Source organism: Rhinolophus sinicus, linkage group LG05 (assembly GCF_036562045.2).
Source record: "Rhinolophus sinicus isolate RSC01 linkage group LG05, ASM3656204v1, whole genome shotgun sequence".
NCBI lineage: Eukaryota > Metazoa > Chordata > Mammalia > Chiroptera > Rhinolophidae > Rhinolophus > Rhinolophus sinicus.
In genome coordinates this window covers 29,781,244-29,805,842 of record NC_133755.1, presented here as the reverse complement: position 1 = coordinate 29,805,842, position 24,599 = coordinate 29,781,244, and the positions used below count along the sequence as shown (strand labels likewise).

At 35.8% G+C, this 24,599-nt stretch overlaps 1 protein-coding gene across 1 annotated transcript in view; it reads right to left on the bottom strand.

Annotated features, from left to right (window-relative positions):
• Window positions 1–2,884: 2,884 nt before the first annotated feature.
• Window positions 2,885–24,599, bottom strand: part of DYNC2LI1 (dynein cytoplasmic 2 light intermediate chain 1) — a 32,871-nt gene continuing 11,156 nt past the window's right edge. The window contains exons 5-13 of the mRNA XM_019748632.2: window positions 24,416–24,504; window positions 20,094–20,280; window positions 19,134–19,202; window positions 18,425–18,502; window positions 15,715–15,791; window positions 15,018–15,088; window positions 11,726–11,823; window positions 11,217–11,309; window positions 2,885–3,194 (exon numbers count right to left, since the gene is read on the bottom strand). Coding sequence (XP_019604191.2) covers window positions 3,132–3,194; window positions 11,217–11,309; window positions 11,726–11,823; window positions 15,018–15,088; window positions 15,715–15,791; window positions 18,425–18,502; window positions 19,134–19,202; window positions 20,094–20,280; window positions 24,416–24,504 — 825 coding nt within the window. The 3' untranslated portion in view covers window positions 2,885–3,131. The remainder of the gene's footprint in view (window positions 3,195–11,216; window positions 11,310–11,725; window positions 11,824–15,017; window positions 15,089–15,714; window positions 15,792–18,424; window positions 18,503–19,133; window positions 19,203–20,093; window positions 20,281–24,415; window positions 24,505–24,599) is intronic.

Genomic DNA, 24,599 nt, shown 5'->3' with positions numbered 1-24,599 from the left:
TCAGCCCTCCAATGTCTTTTGATTGGAGCATTTAATCTATTTACATGGAATGTAATTATTGATAGATATGTAGCTGTTGACATTTTATTTTTCATAATTTTGATAGATATATATTTTTTAATCTTAAAGAAGTCCCTCTAACACTCCTTGTAATACTGGTTTGGTGGTGATGGACTCCTTTAGCTTTTTCTTGCCTGGGAAAATCTTTATCTGTCTTTCGATTCTAAATGATAGCTTTACTGGGTAGAGTATTCTTGGTTGTAGGTAGGTCCTTGAATATTTTGGGTGAATCCCATCTGGCCTGCAAAATTTCTGTTGAGTCATCAGCTAACAATCCTATGGGAACTCCCTTATAAGTTACTAGTTGCCTTTCTCTTGCTGCTTTTAGGATTCTCTCTTTGTCTTTAACCTTTGCCATTCTAATTATGTGTCTTGGTGTGGACCTGTTAGGGTTCATTCTGTTTGGGACTCTCTGCACTTCCTGGACTTGTATGTCTATTTCCTTCACAATGTTAGGAAAGTTTTCAGTCATTATTTCTTCAAATAGCTTCTCAACCTCTTACTTTCTCACTTCTCCTTCTGGTACCCCTATGATGCGAATGTTATTATGCTTGATGTTGTCCCAGAGATCTCTTAAACTATCCTCATTCTTTTAAAATCTTTTTTCTTTTTGCTGTTCTGATTGGGTGTTTTCTGCTATCTTGTCTTCTAATTTGCTGATTCAATACTCTGCTTCATCGTCGAGTCTGCTGGTGTTTCCTTCTAGTGTATTCTTCATTTCAGTTATTATATTCTGCACTTCTGGTTCTTTTACAGTTTCTATGTCCTTTTTAATGCTTGCTATCTCTTTGTTGAAGTTCTCAGTAAGTTCCTTGAGCATCCTTATAACCATTATTTTGAACTCTGTATCTGGTAGGTTGCTTGCCTCCATTTAATTTAGTTTTTTCTGGAGTTTTCTCCTGTTCTTTTCATTTGGGACACATTTCTTTGTTTCCTCATTTTAGCTGCCTCTTTCTTTGTTTCTATATAATAGGTCGATCTGCTATGTCCCCCAGTCTTGGCTCGGCAGCCTTATGAAGTAGGTGCTTTGTGGGGCCCAGTGGCACAGTCTCCCTGGTCATCTGTACCGGGTGCTCCAAGAGTGTCCCTTGTGTGGATTGTGTGTGCCCTCCTGTTATAGTTGAGCCTTGGTTGCTACTGGCATGTCAGTGGGTGGGACTGACCCTCAGGGTAATAGGTTGTGGGGTTTGGCCATGTCCACAACAGCACAACAGCAGGGGGCTTACCCCACTGAGTAGGATTTGCCCCTGTGGGCTCTGGTGCCCATTACCACCCTTTGGGTGTGCTGCTTGTAGAGCCTATTGGGCGGTGCTCTGCTGTTGCCCAAAGCCAACCTCCAAGTATGTTGGTTCTAGGGCCTCTTGCAAGGGGCTATGGTGCAGGCCCAGGTCACCCACCATGTATGACCAGCTGGAGACTCTCAGGTAAGAGCTACAAAGCAATCCACAGTTGTTTGCTGCCTGTGCTAACCCTGGGGGCGCATGGGAGAGGCCATGCTGTGAACTAAGGATGGCTGCCACCAATACCAGGCCTGGGGTAACTCCGCAAAAAGCCAGGATACCCCAAGGCCTGCTGTCATCTGACGGCTCCCTTAAGGTTCAGTTGCTGATAAAACCTCGGGTGGTATGCAAGTTGGTTGAGGCAGGGTCTCAGAGTCACTAGAGTGGGAAGAGTTGTGGTCACCAGGTGAATGTAAATTCGGTTTGGTGCCAGTGCTGAGCCTGAAGCTACCCAGCAAGTCTCAGAGTACACCATAGGACTCTGATACAGTTTTCTAAGAAAGAGTGCAAAGTGTCAGAGGCGCTGCTTTTGGAGAAAGTGCCTCCAACTTTGGGGGAGTTGGGTGGGATGGGGTCTGAGTGAGTCAGGAGGGTGGAGCCCCAGATCTCACCAGACCAATCAGATCCAGATTTGGACGTAAGCGTCAGGGGTGGGCTCAACACAGGAAAGGTGGTTCACCTGCCGGCTGCACGGGAGGAGGATCTCCTCACAGGGAAATGGCGACTGTCTTCCAGCCCTCAACCAGGAGCAACACAACTCAGTCTGCCCCCTACTATGTCTCTGACACCCCACCACCACCACCGAGTTACTGTCCCTCCACTGGAGCCCAAGGTGAGTGCCTGGGAGTGAGCGAGTCTGTGCGCGAGCCCTTTAAGAGGACACCTGGTTTCCCCGCAGCCTTCCGTCCCACCTGGATGTTCGGAATCCCCACTGTTTTTCATAGTCAGATGTTATGCGGGCTTCTCTGCACCAGTACTCTGGACTGGGGAGGGTGGTGTGGGGCTGAGGTCCCTCACTGTTCTGGGGTGAACCTCTGCAGCCGAGACATCCCTCCCGGTTCTCACCTGCCACACACAGGTTTGCGTTAGCCAGTTCCGGGTCTTTGCCCCTCCTACCAGTCTCGGCGTGGCTTCTTATTTATATCCCTTGTTATAAAACTTCTGTTCAGCCAGACTTCAGATGGTTCTCCAGGTTGACTGTTCTCAAATTTAGTTGTAATTTTAATTTGTTCATGGGAGGAAGCAGGTAGTGTTTACTTTGTCATATTGGATCTCCAGGAATATGCATTTTAAATGAGTCCTTTTTGTGGTGTTTTTTGTGCCTCACCATTAGAGTAAAGTTATGATGCTTGTTAAAGTGAACCCAGTTCTAGTTTCCAACCATCCACATCTGAGAACTCCTAGAGGATTTGTCTAATATGAGCACTAACCTTATATTCATAACTGTTACTAAATGCTCTTTCTTTCATGTTCCTGATATCCTGTAAGCAGAAACTTATAAATGCTGAACCAAGTATACATTACTTAACCATGTGAGAGGAAGATAGTAGAAGATCCTTTTTATTTTAAAAAATGTTATACAGTTACACAAATGTTTTCCTCTCTAAATGACTTAAAAATATCCAGGGGTGGCACTAATGTAATAAATTCATTTTTCCTTGAACAAATCATACATCTTAACTTTCTTCATTTATTACCATAATATCTAATTTATTAATCAGCTAATATTAATAAAATAATGTTACTTGTATTTGAGAAAGAAGAAATAAACACACTATAGTTGAATTAGGTTCAAGAATCCAGCTCAATTTGTTTCCAAGACTTGGAAGAACTTCTTTTGTACTGTTCCAGTTCCTAAGACAGAAATATGTATTATAGGACTTTAAAAAATCAACTTTAAGAATTAAACTAGGCATCGTAAAGCTCTCTTAGTAGTTTTAGATATAACAATGTATCCTTTATAGCATTACCATTCTCAAAATTTCTTGGCAATTGTTTTGAAAAAAAATAATACTTAGGATTTATTTTTTAGAATATAGAATCTTTGGAGTTCCTGGGTAGACTAAGCAGCATTTAGAGATGAATTTAATAAAATTTCAGACAAAATTATATACAATATAGTACATACAAATTGTCTTTCAACTAATGAAATAAAGCATTTGTCATACTTTAAGTATTTAAAAGTTATCTTATTTTTAGTATTTTGCTATTCAACTCTTGCGAAAACCTGGTGGAAGTTAGCAAAGTATCAATGTACATTTAAAATGTATACATACCCTTTGACCTAGCAACTCTACCTTTAGAAATTTATCATATAGAATAATAGAGAGGAGCACAAAGATGTAAATAGAAGGATATTCACTGCAGTATGAATATGACGCACAATTGGAAACAACTCAGATTATCTCCCAGTTAGGACTGATTAAATGCATCAGCACTCATTCACATGTGGCTTCATGGACAGCTAGCAAAATGACTGTGGTCATACGTGAAACAAGCATATAGATGAAGAGAAAGCAGGACATTTCCAGTTTCCATTTTATATACTTCTATATCCTTTGATTTTTTTCATAATGAGTATATGTTACTTTTACAATTCATAAAATAAAGATAAATTTTAGTGGGAGTGGAAATCCTGCATGAGACGACTGACATGCAAAAAGGACTATCTGAGGGGAATGACTCCTAGTCTCTTATACGTTGTTCAGTGTCTAACCTGTGTCAGGTATATCATTATATCAGATAAGCAAAAAGTGGTTGCTCTGCAAGATAAGGCAATCATTGCCCTTTGACTGACATCATTGAAGTTCATAGTTCCTATGAAAAGAAAATTCCATTCTCGTTTCCAGAAAAATTGCAGATTGTCTCATTCATACTTACACACTAAGTTATTAAAATTTAAATGTTAAAAGTTTCAAAACTGTATAAAGACTTTGGAAAAAATTTTGTAGTCATTAACTCCAAAGTAGTCTTTACAGCTGGATTTATTTTTTCTAATGAAGTTAATTGAGTTCACCAGTTATCTACCATTTATGGTTTCAAAGATTGTTAACTCATTAAAAAAAAAAAACCCCAATAATTATTTTTACCAGTGATAAAGATGAGGACTTGGGATTCTTTGCTACTAGTGTCTCCTTTTTGCAGACAGCAAACTTAGAAGAATGGGGCTGGTCACACAGGCCATGCCGGAGGAAGGCTAAAGAATAGCTAACTAGCGTGTTACAGAACTCACCGTGTCCACTAGACTTTCAGTACTGTTATCATGTCAACTCAAAATAACACGATGATACTTCAAAGGAAGGCAAGGAGGAGGATTTTCTTTACACTGCTATTCTTCATGGTTGCTTTAGAGAGGCATTTTAAAAGTGAAAGTAAAACCAAGAAAGGTTTCCACCCTGCCCCTTAAAAACCTCTAAGTTTTCAAATATAAATGGACACAGTCTTACAATACTTAAAACAGCATCTTCAGTAAAGGATAAGAACATTTCCCCCTAAACATGTAAATCAGTATGTGTTTACATTATAAGCACAGGGATTATAAGCAAGTTGATTTTTAAAAAAGGGATTCAAAATAGATATGTGTGGTTGGCCAAGACCTTAAATATAATTGTTTACCCAAATATTTTATTTTTTTGTTGTTGTTTTCTTTGACAATAAAAATACAGAAAAGAGGTAGAAGTGTTTAATAAGTGCTTTCTATACTCACATTCCCTTAAAATCAGGAATGCTGTGGTTACCAGAGGGTAAGGGGCATGGAGGGTGGGAGATGAGGGTAAGGGGGATCAAATATATGGTGATGGAAGGAGAACTGACTCTGGGTGATGAACACACAATGGGATTTATAGATGATGTAATACAGAATTGTACACCTGAAATCTATGTAATTTTACTAACAATTGTCACCCCAATAAATTTAAAAAAAAATCAGGAATGCTTTAAAACTAGAGGGTTTTTTAAAAAATAGTAAATACAATTCAGGTCCTCTGCCCATTTTTTAATTGGACTGTTTTTTTGTTGTTGAGTTCTTTATATTTTGGATATTAGCCCCTTAGCAAAGGTGTTGTTTGCAAATATCTTCTCCCATTCTGTTGGTTGCCTCTTTCTTTTGTTGATGGTTTCCCTTGCTGTGCAGAGGTTTTTTCAGTTTGATATAGTCCAATTTATTTACTTTTGCTTTCACTTCCCTTGCCTTTGAGGTCAAATTTATAAAATTCTCTCTGAACCCAAAGTCCATTAGTACCTATGCTTTCTTCTATGCAATTTATTGTTTTAGGTCTTATGTTTAGGTCTTTGATCCATTTTGAGTTAATTTTGGTATATGGTGACAGATAGCAGTCTAGTTTCATTCTTTTGCACATGGCTTTCCAATTTTCCCAGTACCATTTATTGAAGAGGCTGTCTTTTCTCCATTGTATGTTTTTGGCTCCTTTGTTGAAAATTATCTGCCCATATATATGTGGGTTTATTTCTGGTTTCTCAATTCTATTCCATTGGTCTGTGTCTGTTTTTCTGCCAATACCATGCTGTTTTGCAAACAACACCTTTGGCTAATAGCCAAAAATATGTAAAGGACTCATACAATTCAACAATGAAAAAATCAAACAATCCAATTAAAAATGGGCAGAGGACCTGAACAGGCATTTTTCCCAAGAAGACAAATGGCCAACAGATATATGAAAAATGCTCAACTTCACTAGCTATTAGGGAAATGAAAATCAAAACCACAATGAGATAACCACCGCACACCTGTTAAAATGGCTATTATCAATAAGACAAGTAATAACAAGTGTTGGAGAGGTTGTGAAGAAAAAGGAACCTTCATACACTATTAATGGGAATGTAAATTGGTACAGCTGCTATGGAAAACAGTATGGAGGTTCCTCAAAATTTGACAATAGAATTACCATACAACCTAGCAATCCCTCTTCTGAGTATCTACCCAAAACTCTGAAAACATTTATCTGTAAAGATATATGTACCCCTAGGTTCACTGTAGCACTATTCACAGTGGCCAAGACATGGAAACAACCAAAGTGTCCTTCAATAGATGATTGGATAAAGAAGCTGTGGTACATGTATACAATGGAGTATTACTTGGCCGTAAGAAAAGATGAAATACTGCCATTTGACACAATATGGATGGATCTTGCGATTATCATGCTAAGCAAAATAAGTCAGCCAGAAAGTCGAGAACCATATGACTTCACTCATATGTAAGATATAAAACTGAAAACAACAGAAGAAGAAAACCAAACAAATAAACAAAAACTCATAGACACAGAGAACAGTTTAGTGGTTACCAGAGGGTTAAAGGGGTCAAAGGTGACAGAAGGAGATCTGACTCTGGGTGGTGAACAGATGATGAAATATATAGATAATATGTTATAGAATTGCACATTTGAAACCTATATAATTTTACTAACCAATGTTATCCCAATAAATTAATAAAAATTTTTAAAAATAGTAAATACTAATGAAGTATTTTCTGGTGCCCATGTGAAGTCTGCCAAAAGGCAACTCTGAGTAATTAGAGAAAAGAGAGCTAATTAGGACAGATACTTAAGTCTACAGGAAAGTTGCGAGGGGTCGTAAGACGGGTCCTCAGACCTGAGAGGACTGATTTCCCAGTCCACGCATCTGGGGACTGGGAGCAAGAGTGATTCTGGACAGCTGTCATAAATGACATGTTTTACTGCTAAGGGATATTGTGGCTCAGTGCCTCCTCTGCTGGCAGGAGTATTTAACTTAAGTGCGGGCCTTCTGAGGCAGAGCGATGGACACATCTTTCTTATCACATCTTGCCTATTGATTTTATGTGACTTGGGGCTTTTTTGAAGGCTCAGGTGTTGGAGGAACTGAATGGAACTCATGAGTCAGCCTCCCCATCTTAGAAGAGATGTGCTCTAATTTCACTGCCAAAGCTTAAGGCCCCGAACTTATTTTTTGTTTTATTCCTGATGATTATTTAAGCCACTATCGTGTTTCCCTGAAAATAAGACCTCGTTGGACAATCAGCTCTAAGGCATCTTTTGGAGAAAAAATTAATATAAGACCTGGTATTATGTTACATTATTATATTATTACATTATTATATTATATTATATTGTATTATATTATGTTATATTATATAAGATTCGGTCTTATATTAAAATAAGACCAGGTCTTATATTAAGTTTTGCTCCAAAAGACACATTAGAGCTGATTGTCCAGCTAGGTCTTATTTTCGGGGAAACCCCGTAGTAATGCAGCTTGGGGATGGGGAGGGAGTCAAAAGGAGGATCACACTGGTTTCAGACAGGCTCAAGGCCAGTCCACCACTCATATGTGATTGTATTATATTTGAATGAAACAGGATGTCGTCGTTCCTCCCAAGAAGCACAAGAATCAGAAGCAACTATTTGGGTTAAACGTGCAGACACAGCACATAGTATAGACTTAGGCATTTCCAAGTTGTTTTTAAGTAAGGACACACTTTTCTGTAATTATGGAGAACACTGAGTAAAACTTTTTAAAAAATGAATATTATTATTGTTCTAAATGGCAAATCAGATCAACTCTAAAGATTATAATGCTATTTTTATTGAAAAGTGTTATGTGGCAATAATCATAATATTGATAAAAGATAAAAAAGATAGTCAATATCAAGACAGAGCTGTAGACAACTGGCTAGATTTTCATTGACACAGGTGAATTCTTTTATATGCTGTGTTAATAAAACTGGCATTGACTGTCTTGACCACATAAAAAATGACAATGTGTTTTTAAATGTTTAGAGGGGAAGTGATAGGAATCTTTCACAATTAATCTATAGAGAATTTTTTCATACCTGAGTCAGCTTTTGTGTGTATCAGCACACAATTGGAAACAAACGTAAGGCTCTGAAACTACTTTGGGAGAGCATGAAATAATACACAAATTTAAAATTTTAGATATTAGAATATCAAAATTTGGAAATCAATTAAATAATTGAGCATCAACTAGTAATCATTAGGGTAACTTTAAGGCAGAAGCATAAAATTATGGTAAGTTACCATGTATGCAAACAGATCAATGCATTTATCTATTGAAACACCATAAATGAAACCGGTTTAGAGACAAAATTAGGATATTATAACCTTTCAGATAGGTTAAAAAAAATCTGTCAGCCAAGACAGTACAGAATTTAGTGAGGTAGCAGGAGTTGAGCGAAGAAGGATACAGGTATTGTGGGGTGGCTTTCCAGTTCCTCTCAATAGTCCTATGGTTTTATGTCAGTTAGGGAACATGGATTTGAATTTGAAATCTCATGATAATACTAGGTATGTATATAAATGTAATAAAAGGGATCACTGTGCAATATAAATGGATACTCTTATCAAAAATGGCATTTAGTCATGGACTCCCAGGTAAATATTAATTCAAGGATGACTTCCAACTAATCTGTCTAGCCAAGGTGCACATAAGGATTACATAAAGTCACTTTACTCTTCCTACAACATGCCTCCCAGTTCTTTTTAAATGGAGGTATAACTGACATACAACATATGTTTGTTTCAGGTATACAACATAATGATTCAATATTTGTATATATTGTAAAATGATCAACACAGTAAGTCTAGTTAACATCTGTCATACATAGTTAAAGAATTTGTTTTCTTGTGATGAGAACTTTTAAGATCTACTCTTAGCAACTTTCAAATATACAATACTGTATTATAGTCACCATGCATGGTTTATTTACTTTGTAACTGGAAGTTTGTATCTTTTGACTCTGTTCACCCATTTGGGCTACTCCCCGCCCCCTGCCTCTGGCAACAACCAATCTGTTCTCTGTATCTATAAGCTTGTTCTTCATCCATTCATCTGTTGATAGACATTTAGGTTGTTTCCATATCTTGTCTACTGTACATAATGCTTCAATGAACATGGGGGTACATGTATCTTTTTCAAATAGTGGTTTCATTTTCTTTGGGTAAATAACCAGAAGTGGAATTGCTGGATCATATGGTAGTCCTATTTTTAATTTTTTGAGGAAACTTCATACTGTTTTCCATAGTCGCTGTACCAATTTATAGTCCCACCAACAATACATCCTCTCAAATACTTCATATTTCTTGATTTATTTTATAATAGCCATTCTAACAGATGTGAGGTGATATCTCCCTGTGGTTTTGATTTGTATTTCCCAGATGACTGTGATATTGAGCATCTTTTCATGTACCTGTGGCCATCTGTATGTCTTTTTGGAAAAATGTCTATTCAGATCCTCTGCCCGTTTTTTAATTAGTTTTTTGTTTTTATGCTATTGAGTTGTAAGAGTTCTTTATATATTTTGAACATTAACCCTTATCAGATATATGATTGGCAAATACTTTCTCCATTCAGTAGGCTGCCTTTCCATTGTGTTTATGGTTTCCTTTGCTGTACAGAAGCTTTCTAGTTTGATATAGTTCCACTTATTTATTTTTTCCTTTGTTAACCTTGCTTTTGGTGTCAAATCCAAAAAATCATTGCCAAGATCAATGTCAAAGAGCTCACTGCCTATGTTTACTTCTAGGAGTTCCATGGTTTCAGGTCTTAGAATCAAGCCTTTAATACATTTTGAGTTAATTTTTGAGTATGGTTTTGCATTATAAGATAGTGGTCCAGTTTCATTCTTTTGCATGTGGCTGTCCAGTTTTTCCAGCACAAGTTATTGAAGAGACTGTCCTTTCCCCATTGTATTTTCTTGGCTCCTTTGTTGTAAATTAATTGACCGTATATGCTTAGGTTTATTTCTGGGCTCTCTATTTTGTTCCATTGATCTATGTGTCTGTTTTTATGTCAGTATCATATTGTTTTGATTACTAAAACTTTGTAACATAGTTTGAAATCAGGGAGCGTGATGCCTCCAGCTTTGTTCTTCTTTCTCAAGATTGCTTTGGCTATTTGGGGTCTTTTGTGGTTTCATACAAACTTTAGGATTGTTTGATCTATTTCTGTGAAAAATGCCATTGGAATTTTTTATAGGGATTGCAACATGCCTCTTTACTTTGCTACAGCTAGAAACCCTCTAAATATTAATGACAGATTTTTCAAAAGTCTTCTAGACTATGTCTAAATAAAATGTTTTGCTTACTTATTCTAGGGCCCACTAAGGAGAAAGGCTAGTGTGGAGGAAAATACCCTGGTCACTGCTCCCATTGGATGGTTGTGTTCAGGTTATCCTTGTAACAGTGCAACTGCCCAAGTTATACAGCTCTACAAATCCCACCTAATAGGTTGTCAGGGCAATTTATAGTGTTTACTATACAAAAACTTACTTATATAAGGTCAGATTCCACATAGTGTCTCATTTTATCAAAGTAAAAGGAGATCTGAAAAAATCTAAGTAGTGGGTCATGATGAATTTTCCAACATTTGCATTCTTATATCAGACTTGTATATCACAAACAGTGCTATTTGGCATATGTGGAATGCAGTCTCCACTTTTAACCACTTTCTGAGAGATCCTGGATTTTGTCTGCTATGTTTGTGTGCTGTCAGACTGGTACAAAAAAAGTACAGGTATGTCTGAATGTCCTAATAAAAATCAAACCCTTTTATGTAATCTCACAAACAAAAGAATATTATAAAAGTGTCTCCCCAGCAGCAAGGTAAGAATCACTACCCATCTTTAACATAAACTGGAAAATCCAAAAGGATATGTGAACATTAAGACATCTTTTGGTGGTAGAATAGGTGATATTTAATTCTTTATGCGTATCAGAATTTGATTCTTTTCTATAGTATAGATGTACTATTTAAATAATTATAAAGTAAAAAAAATTAAGCAAGTAAATTGAGAAAAATCTATGACATTCGAGAGCTTTTTTGTGATAATTCAAGATGAAATAAAATAAATGTTTAGCATAATACCTGATCCTTCTGAATTCTCATTTCATCAACTTCACTTTCAGCATACTGAGGGTCTTTTGCGGGGTCCTTGATATCTTTTAGTGTGTTGATACTCTGAAATTACAATTCTTCAAATCATTTCATGCCCATAAGCCAAAACCTTCAGTGACTACCATCGTCTCACAAACCCAGGTCCCACTCTTCAGCTCTCTATGGTCTTCTGAGCTTTTATCATCACCATAAAGGGCCATTCAAATTCCACCAGGTCCTCTTTCCTCCCTCTCCTTTCCGTTCATGTCACTCTCTTGTCTAATATCCAGAGAACTCTGTTTGAAAGTGGAGCAAGGACTGTGTCTTACCCACCTTTTAATCCCCACAGTACCTCATATACAATAGATTTTAAGTGACGGTTTAATTTTTGAGCATGAGAGTTGAAAATAAAGTTATCACAGTAGGCCCATTGGAACATTTCCCAATAACTGTTGAATAGTGCTGAAAATTCTTGCTTTAAAAGAATTAGAAATATGTACCTTTGGTGGAAAGAGCTTTTCATACACTTTTTTCCACAAATCCATTGGTGAATGGGCATGAAGCTTTCCAATGTCATTATCAGGAACAGGAGGAGATCCTAAAATTGGAAGTTTTACTCCAATGACTGCATTGATTAAAACACTGCAAACTCTATCATCAATAAAATTGATGGCAGTTATAAAAGTATAGGTCTTTGATCACCCGTTTCCCCTCTCCCTAACACAGTCACTGTTAAAATGTGTCCCAACCCAGTGTAGCAAGGCCACGGGGCAGGTTCCCGTACCAGAAGAGGAGACAGAGTAATGAGTAAACTGTAATTCTCTTTCCTCACACTTAAATTGCTATCCAGCAAAAATATAAACGTTTGATAATCTCATGTGCTTGTGAATTTGTAAGAAAACCGATTCTCATATGTGCTGCTGGTTGGAGTGCAAACTGGGATAATTAATTTGCAAGGTAATTTGGCACTAATAAATACTCTTAAAATACCAAAAAAGGTCATGCCCTATTAACGAGCAATTCCAGTTTTTGGTGTTTATCCTAGAAACACCTGCATACATGTATTAAGGATTTCACACTGCAGCATCATTTGTATCAGTGAAAAACTGGTCACCACCAAAATGTCCATCAATAGAGGAATAGTGAACTAAATTATTATGTAACACTATCCACCAGTCAAAACACCAAATGGACCTGTATATGGTATTACTGTGGAAAAATCACTAAGGCATAATGAGTAAAACAGGCAAATTTCAAAATGATACAGAATGATATAATTATGTTAAAACAAATATGTATTTTTTTTCTACATCACTTACACATATACAGAAAATGATCTGGAAAGATACATACCAAACTCAATCCTTATATATTATATTTTAATATTTTATAAGGAGGACGTATTTATGTCTTGTTTGTATAATTTAATTTGAAAAATTTTAAAAACTTGCTGCCACTTCTTAATAATTTTCAGGCTATAATCTGGGATTTTTCTTGTGGCTCAACATCTGTATTGTTCACTAATATTATTTCACTGTTGCTCTTTCAAGGCCTCCTATTCCTTTGGTGGGAAGACATTGTATTCAGCTTTCCCAAGTGATTTACTTGTCTGTGTGTGTGTGTATTCTGTACAATTTTATCACTTTACGTCCATGTATTCACTACCACAGTCAAGATACTGAACAATTCCATTACCACGATGATCCCAGCCGTCGCTCTTTTATAATCACACTCACCTCCTTCCCAACTTCTTCCCTCTTACCTCCCCACCCACTGTCTTGTCCTTAACCTTTGGTAACCACTAATCTTTCCTTCATTTCTAAAATGTTCCATTCTAAAAATTTCATATAAATAGAATCATAATGTATGTAACCTTTTCTGATTGGTTTTATTCATTCAGTATAATTCCCTGGAGATTCATCCAAGTGATGTGTATCAGTATTTTGTTCCTTTTTACTGCTCAGTAGTATTCTCCAGTAGAAATGTACCACAGTGTTGTTTATTAATTCATCTATTGAATGACATCTGGTTGTTTCCAGTTTTTGGCTATTACAAATAAAGCTTTTACCGTGTTTCTCCGAAAATGAGACCTAGATGGACAATCAGTTCTAATGCATCTTTTGGAGCAAAAATTAATATAAGACGCGGTCTTATTTTACTGTAAGACCCGGTCGATATGATATGATATGATATGATATGATATGATATGATATGATATGATATGATATACCAGGTCTTATATTAATTTTTGCTCCAAAAGATGCATTAGAGCTGATTGTCCAGCTAGGTCTTATTTTGGGGGAAACAGGGTAGGAACATTTTTGTACAGATTTTTATGTTCATTTCTCTGGGATAAATGCCCAATAGTGCAATTTCTAGTTCATAGGGTAGCTGCATGCTTAATTTTATAAGATGCTGTCAGACTGTTTTCAAGAATGCTTGTAGCATTTTACATCCCACCAGCAATGCATAAGCGATCAAGTTGCTCTGCATCCTTGTCAGCACTCGGTGTTGTCACTGTTTTTTATCTCAGTTATTCTGATAGTGTATGGTGATATCTCTGGGTGGTTTCAATGTGAAGTTCCCTAATAATTAATGATATTAAACATCTTTTCACGTGCTTATTTGCCCTTTGTATATCCTCTTCAGTGAATGTCTGCTTGTGTCTTTTGCCTATTTTCTAACCGAACTGTTTGTTTTTTTACTGTTGAGCTTTTTATATAGTCTAGATACTAGTCATTTGTTGGATATGTGGTTTGAATATATTTTCCCCCAGACTATAACATGTTTTTTCATCCTTTTCACATGGACTATCAAGAGCAAAACTTTTTAATCTTGATGGGTCCAAGCTCCATGATTTTTAAATTCAGTACTTTTTAATCCTTTTCTAACTTCCAATTACTCATACGGGCAAAATATTTCCATAAGCATTACCTATCAGTACACAGAGTGATTCTCACTGCTACTGAAATTAAGTTGGTACTAATGATAATTATAAAAATAAAAACTCAGTCTCCATGATCACTGATTAATCATCTCTATTCCTTTCATTCCAATTCACTCTATAATCTCATTACAAAGATCTCTAAATTTGAGGTTAAGTCAACTTTAGCTTATAAGATTGATGAGGAATGAGAAATAAAAAAGAAAAGTACTATCCGCTAGAGATTTTTTTTTTCAAGCCCACTAGAGTTTAAAACCAAACTATGACAACCTTAGAGTATAAAGAGTTGCTAGGCCCAAAGATCTTCAAAATGAAAATAGCTTCTGTAGGAAGATAAGGAACTTGTCTAGGTAAACTCATTTTGCTCCATGAGCCTAGGGCATCTATAAGTTTAGGAAATATATCCCATTAAATGAGGCAAGCTAATTAGTAAAAGTATTCTTTTTGGTTTATTCTATCACTTGATTCTCTAATTTTCATTATGGCCCATAATAGATAGCTTTGAATTTCCTGACCCCTCTATGTTCTTGGTTTTCTTTTAAACCTAAGGAGCTAAAATTTAAAGGTACCTAGAAATCAGTGAGGGAAAGGAAATACATGCACTTTTTTTAGTGGAATAGAGATCAGAAATCTGTCTCACATGACAACATCCCTTCCATCACAAATATGTCAATGTGCTATATGCGTATGTTGAATCAATATTGTATATACAAATAAATACATAGGAAATGACAGCAATGATAATGAAACCAGAAATGGTTGTATGTTGGAGATGAAGTGAACATGGAGTAGGATAAAATCAATAAGCAATTAAAAAAAGATTGATCAATCTTAATAAGTTCACCGACCTATATGACTTAAAGAATCCAATCCTGCTGTGATAAACAGTGGTTTATTCTGATCCATACATATTGATTTGCTACATGGATAAAAAGAAAAAAGAATCTAATTTAGTTCAGCAATCGAATATCCTGCCATACTCTACTGTAAATACAAGAGTCAAGTTTTATATCTAGCCACTGGTGAGAGCATTGCCCCAAATGAATGAGTGAATATTAATGTGGTTTCAAAAATTAAAGTATAGCATTATTAAAGTTTTACAGGAGAAAAAAAGTGACAGACCCAAATTACCTTAAATCAAAACCAGGAAAAGTCACAAGGCTAAGAAAACTACATACTAACATTATTGATTCCATTTGTAATCATATAAGAAAGTGATAATAGAGTGAAAGTTATTAAAATGAGGGCAAAGAAGTAAAAGAAATCAGGGAAACAAGTATAATAGCATCACTGTTCTAGTCTCAAAGAAAGTATTCTGTAACATTTTAGTTGTCAAATTTGAGAAATATTTAAACAATATAAGAAATAGAAGATAATTTAAACAATATAAGAAGTAGAAGTAAAACTATCTCTCTGAAGAACAGACATCTGGGGTTCCTACCCTGGTCAAGAAACAAAACACTGGTGAGAACAATAGTCAGATGAGACAATACTGGCCAAAAAATAATAAAATAAAAAGATATAAAAATTACATTTTAACAGTACCTTTTGTCAATGCCAAAAGCCAACTGATTGATAACTCCCCGTATTTTCAGTAATAGAGCTTCTGATTTACTGGTAAACTAAAAAGAAAGAAAGAAAGAAAGAAAAATCAGGGTAATAAAGATTCTGCTTTCAAATCACAGAAACAGGTAACATAAAAACATAGTTTTAAACACATAGAGATTGCAGAGAGAATTACTATTTATTTGCCCCCCCCAAATATTTATGTTTAGACAAAACAAAACCTGAATAAAGGAAAAGAAATCAATCTTGAAAATTTATTTGAACTGACTCTTCAAACTTCACGAGAGCACTATATTAAAGGACCTTGTATTTATGCACTAATCATTTCAGCTACTCCCACATATGAGTTGTAATCATTGTCAAAATTCAACTTGGTTGGTTAAAAAATAGGAGGTATATATCATAAATAACTTCCATCTAGAACATATTACTGCCTTCAAAGCAATTAACATGGGAGCTGCAGACTAGTCCAACAATGCTGATACGAAAATGATTTTTTCACTTCTCTTCTCAATTGCCTTTGGAGCCTGCAAAATGAGCTACTGAATATTCTCAGTGGTGGTATATAACTAGAGTGACCATAACCAGAACACTTTAGAGAGTGAGATGAGGTACTATTAATAATTAAGCAGAGATATCGGGTGAAAACCAGCACGTATAGTCACCCTACATACAAATCTTTTATAACTAAATTTGATTTTTGAAAATACCCGAAGTCACTCAGCCGAATCAGAATGACTAAGATGTATGAAAGTGGGGAAAGCAACCTTGAACCAAAATTAAATGTAATTATAAAGCAAAGAGATCAATTTTTCAGGATAAAATTCATTCTGGGTTAAGAACAGGGTCTCAGGGAAAGAATTCAGTGGAGAACACTCATATGAATATATAAGATTTGACACATTTATTTTTAAAAATTGAAACAATTTTAATGTTTCTATTGATATAATTTTTTTAAATATAGGAAATTTTAGTTGAATTTTAAAAACACTTTCTTCTCACTTTTTCTTATTATTTATTTTGTTCCCTATATGGAGAGGAAAAAACCTCATTACAAATGTATTTCATAGGATTGTAGGGCTGGGAGGACATGAGAAGTTTTCTAACTCAACCCTACCATGTACTGCATCAACCACCTTGAAAACATCCTCCAAAACAGCCTCAGAACTTCTGCTTGGAGAAACTTGACGCCTGGGGACTCATTATCTCCCAAAGCAACTATAGTGTAGAAAAAAACTGCTGAGTATCACTGAATCTTGTAAAGCAGATTGTCTCCCTTGAATGGGGCATAGGGTAAGAGTGGCAGTGAAACTGAAAGATGGGGCATTGGCTTGGGAAGCTAGGAAAGTTTTATGGTTCCTTTGGTGGTTCAGAAATGCTCCTCTAACCCCAACCTCTGATCCCTCGGGCTTCTTGAAAGCTGAGATGAAGCCCTTCTCAAATCCTTTCCTTTGTCCCTGATCTCCTAGGGTTTTCTGGGGCCTGCTGTGGCCTGAGTGAACTGACTTCATCTAAATCTGTTCCCATAAGACCAGCCTGGGCCCTGAGTAATCGTTAAATATGATCTGTTCCGAAAGAATGACGGGGATTTCCCTTAGCTAACTAACCAGGACTAAATGTGAGCCCTTGTCTAGTGGCAAAAGTAAGAAACGACAAGATCCAGGGCCTTTGCTTCTAGGTGACTCATTCACTTTAAATTCTCTGTATCTTTACAAAACAGTAAAAGAGAATATTTCCTAAGCACTCTGTCAACCTAACATGTAAGCAAATATAGTACAAACATAAAAGGTGATGATTTTAAAGAAAAGATGTAATGAAAAGTATAAAAATTTTAAATATAGGTTGTATTTGTCACTGTCATGCATAATATACTAGCTATGAAGGCCGGGGGTTAGGCCATGTTATCTCCATCCTCTGACCACTTTGTTTCAGGGGAAAGAGGCCTTTCAAATGGGAAAATAAGAATTTTTTTAAATAAAAAATGTTTTTATATTTTATTACATTAAATGGTATCCAGCAAAATGAGGTCCTGCTGTGGAAAATAATAACAGTAATTATAATAACCAACCTTTATTGAGCAACACTTTGTTCCAGGCCCTGCGCTAAGCATTTCACGTGACTCCCTCTTTTAATCCTCACAACAACCCTACGAAGAAAGTACTATTTTTGTTCATTTTACTCTGGAGGGCACTGAGGCTTCAGGGAAATTAAGTGATTTGTCCAAGAGCACATATCTAGTAACTGGTTGCCCTGAGATTTGAACTCACACAGCATGAGCTCCAAGTTCACGTTTTTTAATAGGTGCAACAGACAGCATTTTTCTAAGTTTAAAAACGAACACACTGTTAAAGGCTCAACCCCCCTTTTCGTTTAAGAGAATACAGATTCCAACTCTTAAGGAGAATCTAAAAATGAATAAATAAATAACCAATTTATCTCTTTAAGATTGATTGGGGTTTATCGCAATTTAGAACTTAAGCACCAAAGAAACAGCAAGCCATCTAGAAGTGTGTTGTATAGATATGTTATCAAATACTCTGTAACACGAGGGTTAGGGGCCAATGGGAAAGGAAAAGAGGGGATGATGTGCATTAGTAAAAGCATTAGTATCTGCAACTGTGCATCAAGTTGCTAATCTTTCCAAATTTGGCACTGTCCACTCAAGCCCAAAGACAGGAAAGGTACAAACCATTAACGAGGCTCCGTAATAATGTGCAACAAATCGAAGTGTCTTGCATATTACCTTTCTCTTCTCAGAGTCGAAATCCTAAAGAAATAGGTTATGAAGATGGAAAAACAAGTTGAGATAACTTTAATATCTGTAGCATGAAGATGCAAATTATGAAATAGAGAGAAAATTTCTTAGTTTTTTTTTTTTTTTGGAACACACCTTCAGGAGTAGGATTCCATTACCTTGATATTTGTTTCCATAGAGAGCTGAACAATAGCTGCAGCCTTCCAGAACTACAGCTATCAGATCTTTCCTTGTTTAAACACTTAGCTCAGTAGAATTTAGATATCAGCACACGTTTTACAGTGTGGAATACCCTAAGGATTCTCTGACAAGCAAAGATAAGTAGAAACCAATTTTCTGCTTTCTTCAATTTAAAAGTTGGGAAGTGAGTCCCATCCCTTGGTGACTGGGTTAAAGAAACAGTTTCTAAATCTTCTACCTTATCCCTACGCTGCAGCCTTATCCTCATTCCACTGTATTTATTGTCCTTCACCCATTTTCTCTTTCCCAATTATAATCCTCTTTTCAACATCTTTAAGATGTGTGACTCCTTGACCTCTCCCTCAGAGAGAGACTTTTCTTATTTCATTATTACTTTGGTTCCTCTCCCATAAAGCACAGACATGCACGTACAACAAACTCAACTAGAAGTGGAAGAGCATACCTGAAAAATATCATATTTACTTCCAATTATGACCAGAGGTATTGGAAATGGGTCAATTAATTCACGATCCTGTTAACAAACACATTTCATTGATTTATTATAATTAATTGTGTATTACTATATATTCAAAAATATACCATTTGAAGTCTCTTTGTAGAGATGGACTTTGTTTACTTAACATAGAAGTTGTTCCAACAATTTCACTTATTAAACTGTATTTCTCAAGAATGAAACTAGAAATGGCAAGTCCCTAAATTACTGTGGCATTTATTTTTTTGTATTCTGCCTTTTTATTTTCCCATATAACATGTTGTTGTTTTTTTCGTTTGTTTGCTTGCTTTTTACTATTTTGTATTAACTGTTGCAATAGCACTTACATTGCATACATGGGAACTTTAAACTATCAGTTTTATTCTGATACTACCTATGTAAAACACATTCATATTAACTCTGGGCGATATAAAATACTGATCTTAGCTTTCTAGAAGATGATATGTGTGATTGTATTTAAAGAACTATAATTAGTTGTCAGATGATAAAAGGTATTGAATATGTGACACTAAATGAATGTAAAATACAGAGTGACACTGAAGGCTGTTTAAACTCCTTGCTCACATTGGTAGCTTCATCTAGTTTTTGCCAGGTGACTTTTGTACAGTCTGGTTTTTTAATCTTCATTTTATAAAATCAATAGCAAACTGCTACTTTAAAACTATTTCCTTTGATTGGTGTAATATGCCATAACAGTCACAGCAGATGTCTAACAAGAAGACGTAAGAAATCTTTTTCCTTGTTTTGCTCTTACTGAGGTTTTATCAAATTGCTATAATTTGCCAGTGAGCAGGTTCATCTACATCAGATGAATCTCAAGTCATGCATAAAATCTAGAAAAGTTGTTTGTGATGTTATCTGCAAGTGTATGGGTCTAGGGATTCCAGGAATTCTTCAACAGCAACTCACCGGATGGTCCTTCTGCATATTACTCCACATCTTCTGTCTCATTTCAGAAACTGCTTTAGAATTTATCTTTCCCAGTTTCATTATCAGTTTATCTACATGGCTTTTTGTGGCTTGCAACAGATTTTCCATGGTGGGCCAAAGGTCATTAGGTTTTGAAAGATCCAAGACAAGAACAACAGAAAATGTCCTAAAGAAATAAAAAACATCATTAAAAAAAGACTCTAAATAATTATCATTTTGAAAGCCTATTATCCTGAAAGTTATTATCTAAGAATAACACTATAGCTTAAGGAAAAACAAAAACAAAAAACATCGGGAATTTTCTAAGACCAAAAAAAGAAAAGAAAATGAACTCCAAAGTAATAGTAATAGCCTTATTTATTCAAGTGCTTTTCTCTAGTGATATATGTGTTACAACCAATAGTGGCACTGAAGTTTTGTTTGAACTAATAATAATTCAGCTCAAATAATCTGTAAGCAATTGAGTCCAATGATGCCATGTTTAGATCCAGTTTTACTATGTGTTCCCAAGAAGAGAAACGAAAATAACAATAACAGCAGCACAATCAGGAAAGGGGAAGAAAACAGATTTACTGATGGCCCTTGCTAGGGGACTACCTAGTTTATTTAATCTCCACAACAACCCCTCCTAGGAGATGTTTCAATGTCCATTTTATGGGTTATAAATCGAAGTAAAGATTTATAGAACTAGTACATTGTAGAACTTGTTTTTAGATCCAAAGGCCCAGGTCTCTGCTATCCCATGCTGCTCACACCTGACCACCACACACCACCACCATCATCACATACATATGTGCTCATGTTCATGTACATCAAACATAAATCTGAGCTCGACAACAACAAAACAAACAGCCCAATTTTAAAATGGGCAAAGGACTCAAATTGACATTTCTCCAAAGAAGATCTACAGATAGCCAATAAGCATATGAAAATATGCCTAACATCATTAATCATTAGGGAAACGCAAATCAAAACCACAATGAGATACTCTTTCACATCCATTATGATAGTTATCATTAAAACACAAAACAAAACACCAGAAAATAACAAGTGTTGGTAAGAATATAGAGAAATTGGAACACTTGTACATCACTGGTGGGAATGTAAAATGGTATAGCATATAGCAGCCACTGTGGAAAACAGTATGGTGGTTCCTCAAAAAGTTAAACAGAATTACCATACGATCCAGCAATTTCACTTCTGGGTGTATTTAAATCAGGGATGCAAACAGATATTTACACACCAATGCTCAAAGCACTATTCATTATACCCCAAAGGTAGAAACAACCCAATGCCCATCAATGGATGAATGGATAAACACACTGTGATACAGACATTCAGTGGAATTACTCAGTTTTCTATAGGAAAGAAATTTTGACATACTACAACATGGATGAATCTTGAAGACATTATGCTAAGGGAAATAAGCCAGACTCAAAAGGAGTATTTGATTTTATGATTTCATTTATACTGGATACCGAAAGTAGTCAAGCTCATAGATACAGAAAGCAGAATGGTGGTTGTTAGTGTTTGAGGAAAGGAGAAATAGGGAGTTATCGTTTAATGGGTACAGGGTTTTAGTTTGGGAAGTTAAAAAAGTTCTGGAGATGGATGGTATGATGGTTGCACAACAGTGTGAATATGCTTAATGCTACTAAACTGTACACTTGAAACTGGCTGAAATGGCAAGTTTTATGTTATATTGTACCACGATAAAAAAACAAACAAACATAAATCTAGGAGTATTTCGGAAAATAGTCACAATAAGTATGTAGGGTCATAATCAGGGGCCAGTACTTGTATATCCTTGATCAACAGGGCAAACATTCTGTTAGTAGATACAGCAAGGAATTCTGTTACTTACTTTATAGTAGAGTCAGTTATTTTGCTTAATTTGAGCAAACAAGCTGTTTTGTGTAATTCGAGCAAAACAGTAACTCAATTCTATACTTATACTACAGGTCTAAATTCAGAAAGTAGTCTTTTAGACGTTAATTATCAAGATCGCCTATAAAATTATTGTGCCACAAATTGTCCAGCTAATAATATCTATGTCATTTTCATAAGCTCATAAGCAGTTTTCCTTAGCTGCAACAACAATATAACATACTATTAAACTCATTTTATTTTCAGGGATTTCGTATGGTTAATGTTTTAAAAAAGGTAACTAGGGTTTAACTTTTTTTCTTGTGGTGAAATATATGTAACGTAAAGTTTATTGTTTTTTTTCTAAATGAAAAATAACTTTGTTTTAAGCAAAAGAGAAATGGGTTATTAAACTTCGTCCAAGATTAAAATTTTTTTTTCATTGCACTGGCAATACTTGTGTCACTTTTACCCTCACAGCAAATAACAGCTAAAAAAAAGCTCAAAACAAAACAACCCAACTTCTTTAAACAGGGAATCAGACCAAAGGAGATGCTCTATTATAATTCATATAAAGTCTGTGGAAATGTTCAATGCATCTATAATTATTCTATGAACAGTCACTTTAAAGATAAACAGTACCTAACAGCATTTGGAAATATTATTTTCCCAAGTTGCTGGACTTTGTCCAACACGAGGAAATTATGTGTCAAATTAATTCCAGTCACAAAACACTCTGAGATTTGCAAGTACATTAGGAGTGAAATGTTTTCCATGAATTCTTTAACAACTCAGCAACCTACTTTGGACCCAAGCCTATGGCTCCCCTTCTCTCTGTTCATAACCTTGACCTCTCCTCTCTCCTAAAGCAGGCTCCAGCTGCCCTGGGGTTCCAGGGAAAGGAAGAGCAAGAACTCACAAAGTCAAGTATTTAAAAAGTTGTGGAAAGATTTGGTTGCCTATAGAAATCAGAATTTCCATAAGCCCATCAGGCCCAAATCCTGCTGGGCCTAAAAGAGGGGAGAGAGGTAATGTCACATTATGACAAGGTGATGTGACAAGTCAGGGCCTGAATTGGAGCCAGTTCACAATCCAGGTTAAAAAAAGCCCAACTCCTTTCAGCCTCAGGCCACACTAAATGGCAGCTAGGGTTCCTTCAGCTCCTCCCCCTGCCCATCTCTTCTCAACCACACCACCATGAGGCACCCAAATTCCCAGGCAGCTTTGATTTTTCATCTCTGTTAAAGGAGGACAAATGAAAAAAACTAAATAGCAGTAAAATTCCATAGTTCTGAAAAATAACGTCAGGGTTTATAAGTGAAATGGTTTATAAGTGAAAAACCAAAATCTAAATGTATGTATAAAACATCCTAAATCTCTATAAAGTATATTTACAAACACTGAAAACAGTGAAAGAAATACCTTGACATGTTAACAGCAGTTATTTTTTATGTGATTATGAGTGCTTTTTCTTTGTACCTTTCAGTATTTTTCCAAGTTTTCTATATGAGCATACATTACTTTTGTAACAAGTAAAAGACAGCAAATTCTATTTCTTTAAAAGAAAAAAAAGTCACTGGAAAAAGAAAGCCAACATTACCTGTAACCAGCCAGTTATGGAAAAAAACAGTTGTCCTGTTAACAAGAAATAATTGCATACTCTAAAGATCTTAATGGCTGAAATACAACAAATAATTGTCAGGCCCTTTGTATTTGGTCCAAGCAACAGCGATGGTTTGTGTTAAACTCTGACAAGAGTAAGATATTTCAGATTTAAAAATTGCTATTTTCCTTGGCCAAGATGGGTTCCCAGGAACACTGAGAAATGTCACAATTTTCCACATCTGACTTGGCCCACATGTGGGAGGCATTGTCAGAAAAACATCACCAAAGAGTTTGAGGTTTTCCCCAAAGTTCTATTTCTTTTTTCTTTTTTTCAAAGTTCTATTCCTTAAGGTCAGCAAATAGAGAGACTTTCTCCCTCCTCTAACTCATAGTCTTCCCTTGGATGAAGCTTCAATTATTAATGAGCATTAAACTCCAAGGTAGACTTATAATATCCAGCTAAAGAAAAAGTCAGGGCTGAATTAGCTCCTACTTAGATGGGTATTGGAAAGAATTAAGCTTTTCAAATTTATTTTTGCCAATTGTATTCATTGCCCAAGTGTTAATTGACATAGTTTTTGTTTGTTTGCAGGCTTGCAAAATGTTACTAGTTTGGAATGCCAGCTATCTCACTTCAGCCCAGACCAGAACCTTAGTTCTTTTTAAACCTCTTTGAAAGCATTACAGTTTAAGCACATAGGAAGTAAGCACAAGCCTTAAGCAACATAAAACGGCCCCCCAAATTCTGATTCACAGAAGCCCACTCATATTCATCCTGTGGACCCTACTGGGCACTTACTAAAAATTGTTCCTGGAGCTGGCTCACTTACCTTAAGGTGTCACTTGTGATTGGTATGCTGATTAAGTCCAATAAGGAGGTTCCTCCACCTAGTTCCCATAAGTGAGCAATATCTTTTGGCTGGAAAAAAACAGGATTTTTTCCATATTAAAATTGTATTTATTTATGTTTTTGAATTTTCAACACTTCTTATACTTCATTAGCACCAGCCAGTA